The sequence below is a fragment of the Macaca fascicularis genome, chromosome 10 (assembly GCF_037993035.2).
Source record: "Macaca fascicularis isolate 582-1 chromosome 10, T2T-MFA8v1.1".
NCBI lineage: Eukaryota > Metazoa > Chordata > Mammalia > Primates > Cercopithecidae > Macaca > Macaca fascicularis.
This window is the reverse complement of record NC_088384.1, coordinates 20193383-20207093: the sequence shown is the minus strand read 5'-3', so window position 1 is coordinate 20207093 and position 13711 is coordinate 20193383. Positions and strand designations below refer to the sequence as shown.

At 43.7% G+C, this 13711-nt stretch overlaps 1 protein-coding gene across 1 annotated transcript in view; it reads left to right on the top strand.

Moving 5' to 3' along the window:
• The window catches only part of DRG1 (developmentally regulated GTP binding protein 1), a 38190-nt gene extending 29100 nt beyond the window's left edge, over positions 1-9090 (top strand). The window contains exons 7-9 of the mRNA XM_005567548.4: positions 1586-1753; positions 2022-2144; positions 8776-9090. Coding sequence (XP_005567605.1) covers positions 1586-1753; positions 2022-2144; positions 8776-8875 — 391 coding nt within the window. The 3' untranslated portion in view covers positions 8876-9090. The remainder of the gene's footprint in view (positions 1-1585; positions 1754-2021; positions 2145-8775) is intronic.
• Positions 9091-13711: the final 4621 nt, after the last annotated feature.

Genomic DNA, 13711 nt, shown 5'->3' with positions numbered 1-13711 from the left:
GTCTCTAACCTCAGGCAGTCTGCCTGCCTCTGCCTCCCAAAGTGCTGGAATTACAGGCATGAGCCACCATGCCTGCTGGCTTTGGTTTCTTTAGCTCTAAACTGAGGGATTCGTTTTGATTTCTGACATCCTTCCTTGCTTTTAAATTTAATTGTGATGGTCATATTCCCCATTTCAGTTTTTTTCTTTTACAGCCTCCTCCTATGAAATTCTCCATTTCAGTTACTTGCTGTAAACTAAGCTGCCCCCTAATCTTTGTCATGTGATAGTTGAAGAGAGTAGTAGGTGAGTCTGCTCTTCCAGAATTAATCCACCTGAGAAGTTCTATAGGCTGTGTCCTACAGAAGTCTGAGCCGGCCAGGCTGTGTTTGTTTTCTCCATCCTAAGAGTATGTAGCTGAGTATCTATTTCATGATACATTACTTTTTTTTTTTTTTTTGAGACAGGGTCACGCTCTTGTCGCCCAGGCTGTAGTGCAGTGGTGTGATCACGGCTCACCACAGCCTTGAACTCCGGGCTCAATCCATCCTCCCACCTCAAACTCCTGAGTAGCTGGGACTATGGCCGTGTACCACCAAGCCAAGCTAATTTTTGTATTTTTTATAGAGATGTTGTTTCCTCACCTTGCCAAGACTGGTCTTGAACTCCTGGGCTCAAGCAATCTGCCTGCCTTGGCCTCCCAACGTGTTGGGATTATAGGCATAAGACACTATGCCCAGCCCATTAATATTATTGAGACTTGAATAAGTTAAGTCACTGTTAAAATTCCTTGTAGCATTTGCATATAATATTTTTAGTTCTCCTAGTCATTTGTTCCTGTATGTTGGATGAACGTATTTACTCCTCGTTTGAAAACAAACAGAAGCCAGTGTTTTCAGTTAGGCATTTTACAAGTGAGGCAGTTAAACTGTGAGAAGTTGTGGCTTGCCTAATTATTAGTAACCTTAGCTGTCATATTCATTGGACACTAGAAATATGACATTGGTAGATGTGATATCATTTTTACCAATAAATATTATTTATTGTACCAATAAATAAAACATTTTTTAGTCTTTAAATATAAATTATGTTTTAAAACAGCCATGTAGGAAACTGACTCAGAGGTTAAGTGACTTTCCTAGGGACACATAACATCACCTCTTCATATCCACAGAGGATTGCTTCCAGGACCCCTTGCAGATAATGAAACCTGCAGATGCTCAAGGCCCTTATATAAAATGATATAGTACAGCTGATCCTCCGTGCCTGTGGGTTTTGATCTGCAGTTGGTTGAATTCAAGGATGCAAAACCTGCATATATGGAGGGCCAGCTGGGATTAGAATCAGTCTGAGCACTTCAAAGCTTGTGTTCTTTCCACTGCAGTATGTTTTCCCAGCAATTATCTTTATGTCTGGTACTAGGGCCTGACTTTTGTTACTTTTCAACCCATAGTTCACTTTTTCTTTTTTCTTTTTCTGGCTGATCTGCTACTTATGATTCCTCTTGAGAGCGCCAGTTGGGTCTGGGTGAGGGTGTGCTGTTCAACAGTCTGACAGTTTGGTCAACAACTCCAGACTAATACCTGTTTTTCTTCAACTTCTGTAGAGTTTATATCCCCTGTATCTATGTGTTAAATAAGATTGACCAAATCTCCATTGAGGAATTGGATATCATCTATAAGGTGCCTCACTGTGTACCCATCTCTGCCCATCACCGCTGGAATTTTGATGACCTATTGGAAAAGATCTGGGACTATCTGAAACTAGTGAGAATGTAAGTCTTTGTGGATAGGGTAATGTTGCTGTACGAATTAAACCAGACCGTCCTAAGATGACTTTCTGGAGCTCATTAACAAAATCTGGCTCTTTTTGAAAATATAAGTAAATTGGTTCCTATTATCTACTAGGTCATATTGAGGACACTTTTTCCCTCAGGTTGGAGGTTGTCCTGGTCTTATGTCAGGGGTGATGGAGGGTTGCTATACATTCAACACATGAGATATTCTAAGAAGGTGGTAATCTTTATGCCCTCTCTATTCTAGTTACACCAAACCCAAAGGCCAATTACCAGATTACACATCCCCAGTGGTACTTCCTTACTCCAGGACCACAGTGGAGGATTTCTGCATGAAGATTCACAAAAATCTTATCAAAGAATTTAAATAGTAAGTATCATGGGCATGTGGTCCCTCCTTTTTTCTATAAGTTACCAGTTTCACTAACTAGTAACTCATAGGATGGCATTTTTAAAAAGAAGGCAGGAAGGAGGCTACTGAAATGTTTGCTTGGCTGGAACTCTGCAGTGTCTTCTTAAAACCGTGCCTAATTAGAATAGGAAGAGCTCTAGAAACCTCTTTAGGTCAGGAAACCTGATGACACAAACAGCCCTGACCTTCCCTCATTATTTCATCTTCCTCTTGGCAAACACAAATATTAATTCCTGCCAATGTCACACTGGCCTCTACTGGGTACTGAGCCCCCTTCTAAAACTTAAACATGGGCAAAACCTCCCTAATCTCTCATATTTTTCACTGATGACACAGGCTGAAAAAAGAATTACTTTATTTCTGAGATAGGGTCTTGGTGTTGCCTTGGCTGAAGTGAGTGTTGCGATCATAGCTCACTGGAGCCTCAATCTTCTGGGCTCAAGCAGTCCTCCTGCCTCAGCCTCCTGAGTAGCTGGGACTACAGGTGCACACCACTATACCCAGCTAATTTTTTATTTTTTATTTTTTGAGATAGTCTCGCTCTTATTGCCCAGGCTGGAGTGTAATGGTGTGATCTTGGCTTACTGCAACTTCTTCCCGGGTTCAAGTGATTCTCCCACCTCAGCTGCCTCCCAAGTAGCTGGGATTACAGGCATGTGCCACCACACCCAGCTCATTTTGTATTTTCAGTAGAGACAGGGTTTCTCCATGTTGGTCAGGCTGGTCTTGAACTCTTGACCTCAGCCCTGCAAAGTGCTGGGATTACAGGCATGAGCCACCGTGCCTGGCCTTAAAAAATTTTTACTAGAGACGAGGTCTTGTTTTGTTTCCCAGGCTGGTCTTGAATTCCTGAGCTCGAGAGAGTCACCTGCTTCAGCCTCCCAAAGTGTTAGGATTATAGGTGTGAGCCACTATGCCCAGCATATTAATTTTTTATTTTGAACTTACTGTAGACTTAAGCAAAGTTGCAGATACAGCACAAAGAGTTTCCTTTTATCTCTCACCCCACTTCTAATGTTAACAGCTCACGTTACTATAAAATTATCAAAAACAGGAAATAAGCATTGGTATGATGTTGTTAACTATAGACCTTATTTGAATTTTATCACTTTTTCTTTTACTAGTGTCTATTTTGTGTTCCAGGAACCTGTGTGGCATCTAGTTGTTACTTGTTTGTAGTCTTTGTGTTCTAGTTTACCAGTAATATTTCCTTAGACTTTCACTGTCATTGATGACCTTGATGCTTTTGAAGAGTGTTCACTAGTTATTTGATTGAATGTTCCTTATTTTGAGTTTGTCCAGTGTTCTGTTATGATTGAAATGAGATTATGTATTTTTGGTAAGAATACCACAAAAATAATGATGTGTTCTTCTCGGTGTATCATTACATGAGATTCATGATGTTGATATACCTTACTGATGATAATATTCATATTGATTACTTGGTTATGTTGGTGTAGGGTGGGTTTCTCTGCTGTGAAGGTAGTATTTTTCTCTCCGTATTTGATAAGTATCTTGGGGTACTTTTGAGACTGTGAAAGTCCTGTTTATCTTCAAATTTTTGCCTGCTGATATTAGCATCTACTGGTGAGGCTTGTCTGTGACATTTATGGCTATGGTGTTTACCTAACGGTGATTCTTTTTTTTTTTTTTTTTTTTTTTAAGACAGAGTCTCGCCCTCTCACCCAGGCTGGAGTGCAGTGGCGTGATCTCAGCTCACTGCAACCTCTGGCTCCCTTGTTCAAGCGACTCTTCTGCCTCAGCCTCCTGAGTAGCTGGTACTACAGGCGTGTGCCACCATGCCTGGCTAATTTTTGTATTTTTAGTAGAAATGAGGTTTCACCATGTTGGTCAGGCTGGTCTGAAACTCCTGACCTCAGGTGATCTGCCTGCCTCGGCCTCCCAAAGTGCTGGGATTACAGACAGGCATGAGGTACCACGCCTGGCCTAATGGTGATTCTTTATTTTCCTTTTTTATTTTATGTTTATTTATTGCACTTCTGTATGTTAGAGCTACCACTTCCCCTATTTAACTCATAATTCCTATTGGTATGAGCTCTAGATTATTTTATTCTATAGGATGTAATCTAACACTGTTATTATTTTGTTGCTCAAGTTATTACAAAGCTTTGGCCATTAGGAACTCCTTCGTGTTGGCCCCTGTGTTCTTTTGATAAGCTGCTTTTTTTTGAGACAGGGTCTCACTGTTGCCCAAGCTGGAGTGCAGTGGCACAATCACAGCTCACTGTAGCCCTGATCTCACAGGCTCAAGCCTCAGCCTGCCTCAGCCTCCTGAGTAGCTGGAACCCCAAGTGTGCGCCACCATGCCCAGCTAGTTTTTTCTATTATTTTTTATAGAGACAGGGTCTGACTTGTGTTGCCCAGACTGGTCTCCAATGCCTGAGCTCTAGTGATCCGCCTACTTTCGCCTCCCAAAGTGCTGGGATTACAGGCATGAGCCATTTATTTTTTGTAGAGATGGGGTCTTGCTATGTTGCCCAGGCTTCTCAAACTCCTGGGCTCAAGTGATCCTTCCATCTCTGCCTCCCAAAGTGCAGGATTACGGGCATCAGCCACCTGTGCCCAGCCTTTCCTTACTTTTTGGTACTGTTAATACTTAGATGTTCCCAAATGACATTGATTTTGCCTGCACTAGCCCTGGAAATTAGTCACTTCTCCAAGGAGCTCCAGTTTTCAAGATGTGGGTGCTAAGTGTACTCATTGTTAGCAAATAGGTTATCATTGCCTGTAGGCCCTCTTAGCAAATAAAGTTAGGAAATACATGTATGGATACTGATGATGCTTATATACACATCTGTATTTCTCTGTCTTATCCTTCCTCACTATCCATTTATCCATCTTTCCTAAAAACCATGAGTTTATACTGTTACCTCTGATTCTAGTTCAATACTACAGGGTTCATTTTAGCCTTCCCACTTAGTATTATTTTTAAGACAGGGTCTCTGTCTCTCAGGCTGGAGTGTAGTGGCTCTGTTACAGCTCACTGCAGTCTTGACTTCCCAGGCTCAAGCAATCCTCCTACCTCAGTTTCTGAGTAGCTGAGACCATAGATGTGTGCCACCATGCCCAGCTAATTTTTTTTTTTTATTTGTAGAGACAGGGTCTCCCTATGTTGCCCTGGCTGGTCTCGAACTCCTGGGCTCAAGTGATCCTCCTGCTTCAGCTTCCCAAAGTGCTGGGATTACAGACACTAGCCACTGCACCTGAACTTCCTTTTTTTTTTTTTTTTTTTTTTTGAGACAGTCTTGCTCTGTTGCCTGGGCTGGAGTGCGGTGGTGCGATCTGGGCTCACTGCAATCTCTGCCTCCCGGGTTCATGCCATTCTCCTGCCTCAGCCTTCCAAGTAGCTGGAACTACAGGTGCCTGCCACCACACCGGACTAAATTTTTGTATTTTTAGTAGGGACGGGGTTTCACCATGTGTTAGCCAGGATGGTCTCGATCTCCTGACCTCGTGATCCACCCACCTTGGCCTCCCAAAGTGCTGGGATTACAGGCGTGAGCCACCGTACCCGCTGCATTTTTTTTTTCTGAATAGGAAAAAGGGTTAAAAACAAAAGAAGAAAATAGGGCTAGGTGTGGTAGCTCACGCCTGTAATCTCAGCACTTTGGGAGGCCAAGGCAGGAGGACTGCTTGAGTCCAGGAGTGTGAGATCGGACTAGGCAATATAGTGAGACCCCCGTCTTTATCAAAAATTAAAAAATTAGCCAGACACGGTACCAGGCACCTGTGGTCCCAGCTACTCAGGAGGCAGAGGTAGGAGGATTGCTTGAGTCCAGGAGGTTGATGTTGCAGCGAGCCATGATAATGATCATGCCCCTGTACTCTAGCCTGGGCAGCAGACTGAGACCCTTGCCTCAAAAAACCAGCCAAACAAAGAAAAAACAAAACTTGTTTCTGATCCTAAGAGTACTGAGAGAGTGAAGTCCTTTATTGACCTTCAGATCCTTATATATAAAACAACTATATTCGACATGTAAGTGCTAATTTCCACCAGTCAAAACATTATGCTTTGGCAGTTACTTTAACTGGGAAAGATGACTTTTGTAAAAAGTTAAACACTGTCCTTTTTCAGACTTTGTAGATTTAGAGATACAGCTCTTTCCTTCTATGGTGCAAAACACTGTTCAAAACCTTCAGAACTTTAAATTTACCAGGGAATTAAAAAGGGGAGAAAAATGTCTCAGATAAGAAACATATCGAAGCAAACAGGATTTTATTTGCTCCTTATTTTACTGTTTTTTTCTTTTTGTTTAGTTATAGCACAACTATCTTTATTTTTATTTTTATTATTATTATTTTTGAGATAGGGCCTTGTTCTGTTGCCGCCCAGGCTGGAGTCCAGTGGTGTAATCGTGGTTTACTGCAGCCTTGAACTCCTGGGTTCAAGCAAGCCTCCCACCTCAGCCTTTCATATAGCTGGGACTACAGGTGCAAACCACCATGCCTGGCTAATTTTTTCTATTTTTGTAGAGCTAGGGTTTCTCCATGCTGCCCAGGCTGGTACAACTCTCTTAATAATAGAAAACTTTCAGCTTCAGGCCTAATTAATTATAACACTTACCCCTTTTCCATTTCCTTCATGTCCTTGACCATATCAATCCCTTATCTGTGCTTTGTGTTTTTTTTGTGTGTGTTGTTTTTTGAGAGTGAGTGAGACTCCGTCGCCCAGGCTGGAGTGCAGAGGCGTGATCTTGGCTCACTGCAACCTCCGCCTCCCAGGTTCAAGAGATTCTCCTGCCTCAGCCTCCCGAGTAGCTGGGACAACAGGTGTGCGCCACCACTCCCAGCTAATTTTTTGTATTTTTAGTAGATAGGGTTTCACCATGTTGGCCAGGATGGTCTTGATCTCTTGACCTCATGATCCACCCACCTGGGCCTCCCAAAGTGCTGGGATTACAGGCGTGAGCCACCACGCCCGGCCTGATTTTTGTATTTTTAGTAGAGACAGGGTTTCACCATATTGGCCAGGCTGGTCTTGAACGCCTGATCTCGTGATCCGCCCACCTCGGCCTCCCAAAGTGCTGGAATTAGAGGCATGAGCCACTTCTTCGGGCCTGGAATATAGTTTTTTTTAAAGAGGTTTTGACTATATATATATATATATATATATATATATATATATATATTTTTTTTTTTTTTTTTTTTTTTTTTTTTGGGAGACGGAGTCTCGCTCTGTCGCCCGGGCTGGAGTGCAGTGGCCAGATCTCAGCTCACTGCAAGCTCCGCCTCCCGGGTTTACGCCATTCTCCTGCCTCAGCCTCCCGAGTAGCTGGGACTACAGGTGCCCGCCACCTCGCCCGGCTAGTTTTTTGTATTTTTTAGTAGAGACGGGGTTTCACCGTGTTAGCCAGGATGGTCTCGATCTCCTGACCTCGTGATCCGCCCGTCTCGGCCTCCCAAAGTGCTGGGATTACAGGCTTGAGCCACCGCGGCCGGCCGACTATATATTTTTATATATATAAAATATATATTTTGATATAATTTATATATAATATATATTATATTATGATATAAAAACACAAATATATATTATGTAATATATATTATATAAATATATGTGATATATATCATAATTTACATATGTATTTTATATATAACATATAATAACAATATAGCCACCTTTTTTACTCTTGGTACATGGTTCTTAGTCTCTGTGAGGCAGGTCTTGGTGTTTTATTCACCAGTTTTCATCATTAGCACAACATATTCTTAAGTTTGGAGGCCCATAGATATAAATTACCTTCACATATTCCAGTAAATCAGGAGGACATATCAGTTACAGTTTCTTGTTAGGGAGGAAGATTTTCCTGGCATGGCTGAAGAGGGAGGCCCTAATTTCTTGTCAGTACCCACTGATGGTTTCAGGAAACCCAGCAAAAACAGGTATTATCTAACAGTCTATAAGTGATACCGTATCTATAGGAATCAATCTGAAATTTTCAGGGTATTTCTCTGAAGATTAAATGACAGATTTTTTTTTTTGAGACGGAGTTTCGCTCTTGTTGCCCAACCTGGAGTGCAATGGTGTGATCTCGGCTCACTGCAACCTCCGCCTCCCGGGTTCAATCCTTTCTCCTGCCTCAGCCTCCTGAGTAGCTGGGATTACAGGCACCCACCACCATGCCCGGCTAGTTTTTGTATTTTTAGTGCAGACGGGGTTTCACCATGTTGGACAGGCTGGTCTCAGACACCTGACCTCAGGTGATCTGCCGCCTTGGCCTCCCAAAATGCTGGGATTACCAGCGTGAGCTGCTGCGCCCAGCCCAGGGTATTTCTCTGTAACAAATTCATGCTTTCTTTTAATTTTAAACGAGGCTCTTTATACTAATCACGTTTTTTGTCTTTGACTTTCTGCAATAAGAGGAACCACACAACTTCCAGAAGTCTTTGTTGCCTTGTATGTTAAGGCTTCAGTGTCTCATGCTATTCAGGAAGATAAAACTTTTGTGCGTCTGTAGTTCTTAAGTGTGTGATTCTAAATCTGAGCAGAAGGGTGGCATCCAGGCAAACAGGGCAGAAGCTAGGTTATTATTTACACTGACTGTTCTTTTTCCCTTCCATACAGTGCTCTGGTCTGGGGTCTGTCTGTGAAACACAATCCTCAGAAAGTGGGTAAAGACCATACGTTGGAGGACGAGGATGTCATTCAAATTGTGAAGAAGTGAAACTTTTCCCCTTTCCCATCTGCCGGGCGAACCACAACAGCCTTCCCCATGATCAAGCACCCTACCCCAGTTCTTTCTGGTTTTGGCAGTCACTGGATCAGGATCCAGGGGAGGGAGATGGAGGCACCCAAACTGGAACTTCATTTGTCTTACCTTGGTGTCACCTTGTATGTCGAACTGCATAAAAGACCTGGTAGGCTGGTCAGCTACATACAGCTCATGTGTCATTGTCAGAATTTGTTTTGGGATGGGCTGAATGAGGAAGGGTATATACAGTGAAGTAGCTACAGAAGGGATCCTTGGAAACTTGATCTTGAGTGTGAAATGGATAAAAATATGACATGCAGCATCTTCTTTGATGTTTACTTATGGGAACCCCTTCCAAACTAGATGTGGCTTTCAATCCTTTCAAGTGGTCTTTCCCACATGATACTGGAGAGAGGAAGGACTTTATGTAAAGTTAACTGATCACTCCCTGCAAGGCCAACCTGTTTTGGGAGATCATGTAATTTAAGTACTTAGACCAGGCAGATCAGGGTTTGAAATTGCAGGTCCACCTCTAGTTAGCTGTGGAGCCCTGAACAAATTACCCAACCTTTATGAGCCTCAGTTTCCTCATGTAACATGGGGATAGTAATAGCACTTTCTGCCGTCGTGATTGTCAGTAATGTAGGGATAGGTACTTATAAATTGCTTAGCACAGTATTTGACGTATAAGTACTCAATGACTCTTGGCTTTTGTTGCATCCAGCCTTTTACTGGGCTCTCTGCCCTATGCAGAGCACAGCTGTACATCATCAGTGTTGGGCTGAATGTTGAGCTGAAATGCTGCCAGCTGGGCCACTAAATGCTTTCTTGTTTTTTTTTTTTTTTTTGAGATAGTTTCGCTCTTGTTGCCCAGGCTGGAGTGCAATGGCGTGATCTCTGCTCACCGCAACCTCCGCCTCCCGGGCTCAAGCGATTCTCCTGTGTCAGCCTCCCGAGTAGCTGGGATTACAGGCATGTACCACCATGCCCTGCTAATTTTGTATTTTTGAAATTTTTTTTTTTTTTTTTTTTTTTTTTGAGACGGAGTCTCGCTCTGTCACCCAGGCTGGAGTGCAGTGGCCGGATCTCAGCTCACTGCAAGCTCCGCCTCCCGGGTTCACGCCATTCTCCTGCCTCAGCCTCCCGAGTAGCTGGGACTACAGGCGCCTGCCACCTCGCCCGGCTAAGTTTTTTTGTATTTTTAGTAGAGACGGGGTTTCACTGTGTTACCCAGGATGGTCTCGATCTCCTGACCTCGTGATCCGCCCGTCTCGGCCTCCCAAAGTGCTGGGATTACAGGCTTGAGCCACCGCGCCCGGCTAATTTTGTATTTTTTAGTAGAGATGGGGTTTCTCCATGTTGGTGAGGCTGGTCTTGAATTCCTGACCTCATGTGATCTGCCCGCCTCGGCCTCCTAGAGTGCTGGGATTACAGGCATGAGCCATCGCGCCTGGCCAACTAAATGCCTTCTTTTCCATAACCCAGCCTTTCTGCTTGAATCCCCATGGAAGTCCTGGCCTCAGCCAATAACTTGGGCAAAGGTGTGAAGGCAGAACGTTGCAAGCGAGGCAACTGGTGTGATCAAAGCAGGTTTGTGTGTTCACATATGTGTATGTATGGAGGTGGGAGGTTTAGGAGGGTTGGTGTCAGGACTACTTGAGAGGATACTAAGGACATAATCAGATGTTTGGAGCTAGGAATATAGAAATTTAAGGGGATTGCTCTGATTATGTGAAATTGATTGATAAAAATCTTTGTGTGGTGGGTAACAATACGGGCAGAGGGGACTGGGCCCAGTAGCTCACACCTTGGGAGGTCAAGGCAGGAAGATCACCTGAGCTCAGGAGTTCGAGATCAGCCTGGACAACATAGCGAGGCCCAATCTCTACAAAAAATTTAAAAAATTAGCTGGGCATGGTGGTGCGTGCCTGTAGTCCCAGCTGTTTGGGAGGCTGAGGTGGGAGGATTGCTTGAGCCTGGAGGGTCCAGGCTGCAGTGAGCTAAGATGGGCCACTGTACTCCAGCCTGGGTGACCATTGGTCTTTATGTCCAGTCCACCATGGTCTCTCACCTGGATTTTTCTTTTTTTTTTTTGAGATGGAGTCTCACTCTGTCACCCAGGCCAGAGTGCAGTAGCATGAGCTCACTGCTAGCTCTGCCTCCCAGATTCACACCATTCTTCTGCCTCAGCCTCCCAGGTAGCCAGGAGTATAGGCGCCCGCCACCACGCCTGGGTAATTTTTTAATATTTTTAGTAGAGATGGGGTTTCACCGTGTTAGCCAGGAGGGTCTCGATCTCCTGACCTCATGATCCGCCCACCTTGGCTTCCCAAAGTGCTGGGATTACAGGTGTGAGCCACTGCGCCCAGCCACATGTCTATTTTTGAATCAATTGTTGGTAAAGGGAATAGAATTATTGAAGAACCAGAATTTAGCCCTGTAAGTTATTGTCATTCTTGGTTTGTGTTTATGCTCATAGTTCACAACAAAAGGCTAATGGACCTCACACTTCCCTTTCCTCTTAATAGTCTGGCTTATAAGACACTCAGTAGCTATCTCCTAGGGGAAGGCCTAGCTGCATTCTCTGTTCACTTCATTCACACTTCCTTTTACCACTGACCTCCCTTGGGAGGGACTGTTCTTTCCTCTCCTACCTGACCTCCCCAGCTTAACAGATTTTCCATTATATGCTTTGTGGCCCTCAGCTGTTTTACTTTCAGGATGCCTTCTATATCCTTAGCTTCTCTTAACTTTTATTTTGCATATCCTTCCAGCACTGATTGCTTCTGAACTCATCTCATGCCTGCAAGACATCAAAAGTTTCTCCAAAGACATCCCTTTCTCTCTGCCCTCATCCTACATCAAGGTCTTAGCTCCTTGAAGACTGCATTCATGTGTCTTTTGCCTTCATTCCTCACCCCTGCTTCCTCTAGTCCGTTTGCCAAAATACTTTTGCTAAAACCTGTATGTCTAGTTTCTGCTGATACTCTTAGCAACACTCCCTTATTTCCTTCTGCCTCCATTTTGCCAATCACCAGCTAATGGCTTTGCTCTTTGCATGGTACCCATTTCTGTCCTACTAGCTTCTAGCCTGAAAAGGAAGCCTTTACTAGCAGCTTCAAACCAGTCCTCCTTACCTTGCACCTATTAACGTTGGTTCAACATGAAGGGGAAGTAAGGTAAGTGGAAGAGGATACACAGGAAAGGTGGAACTGGATTCAGGCATCGGTGTTCTGCCATTGACACTTGGGACTGCTTTCCAGCTTCCACCTGTGGAAACCAGAAAGCATTTGCCAAAAATTCTAAACATAGGGTCTATTTCTGAAGCTGAGGAATTACATGGAGTGAATAGCATGAGGGAAGGGGATTACTAATGAGGTTGAAAGGAAAGTACCAGGAAGAGACTGACTTCATACATAATCCACAAAGCCAGGTTTTGTTGAAAGGTGACCTGCATTCTTGTATTCCTGCAAGTACAGGGCAGGGTGGGCAGTTCCAGGCTTATAGTCATTATTCCCTAACACTCAAGACTCAGGCTGCTCAAGACTGTACTAGCCTTGTAGTCAAAAATCCAACCACCTTGACCTTCACTTCATTATCTGACCCTTTAGCATGGAGTCCGAAAATGGTCCTAAATGGACAAATATCTACAACTCTGGTAAATTAACTTGAGTAGCATGGGAAATAAGTATAACCGCATAGCAGGACTGAAAAACTTCCAGTTAGGAAAGGGGACTCACAACCGTACTGTATTCTGTAGAATCTTTATCCGTCAGTGCTGTGTATGTACTAATAGTTAAGGTGAATAATAAAACAATTGTGAGGAACGTGATACAGAACACAAGGAGTCAATTAATGCATGAGTCTTAAGGGAAATTCTTACACTTCAGTGGGTTGAATCAGAACTCTGAGCTTAGAGAAACCGGATGCCCCAGTAAACATGATTTAGTTTGAGAAACTACCATATGTAATAGATGATTCCTTAATAAATTGTTTTCACTAGGTCAGTTTAATCTTGGAAATTACACTATAGATACCCTGGTATTAGCCACAAGGCTACGCTATCTATAGGGTCAGTCCAGTGTAAACTGACCCGTTGGGGTCTTTAAAGCTCAAGGAAAAAGGCCATAGCTGATTTCTCCTAAATCAAGAGAGTCCAATTAACTTTTTTTTTTTTTTTTAGATGGAGTCTCACTGTGTCACCAAGCTGGGTTGCAGTGGCGTGATCTCAGCTCACTGCAACCTCTGCCTCCCAGGTTCAGGCAATTCTTCTGTCTCAGGCTTCTGGGTAGCTGGGACTACAGGTGTGCACCACCATGCCCAGCTAATTTTGCATTTTCAGTAGAGACGGGGTTTCACCATGTTGGCCAGGATGGTCTCGATCTCTTGACCTCATGATCCGCCCACCTCTGCCTCCCAAGGTGCTGGGATTACAGGTGTGAGCCACAGTGCCCAATTTCTATGGGTTTTAAAGAAAAATTTAAACTTTTTCAGATCACTTCCCTAAAGGAACATACTGAGCATAGCTTGGCTGGTTAGAAATTAGGAAGGCTAGCCTGGGCTACATGGTAAGAAAGACCCTGCCTCTACAAAAAATAAGAAAAAAGTTATAGTGGTGTGTGCCTGTAGTTTCATCTACTTGAGAGGCTGAGGTGAGAGAATCGCTTGAGCCCAGGAGGTTGAAGCTGCAGTGAGCCACGATTGCACCACTGTACTCCAGCCTGAGCGACACACAGTGAGATCCTGTCTCCAAACAAACAAAATTAGGAAGGGTTTCAGAGAGGAAATAAACAGAACAATGCCAGTTAC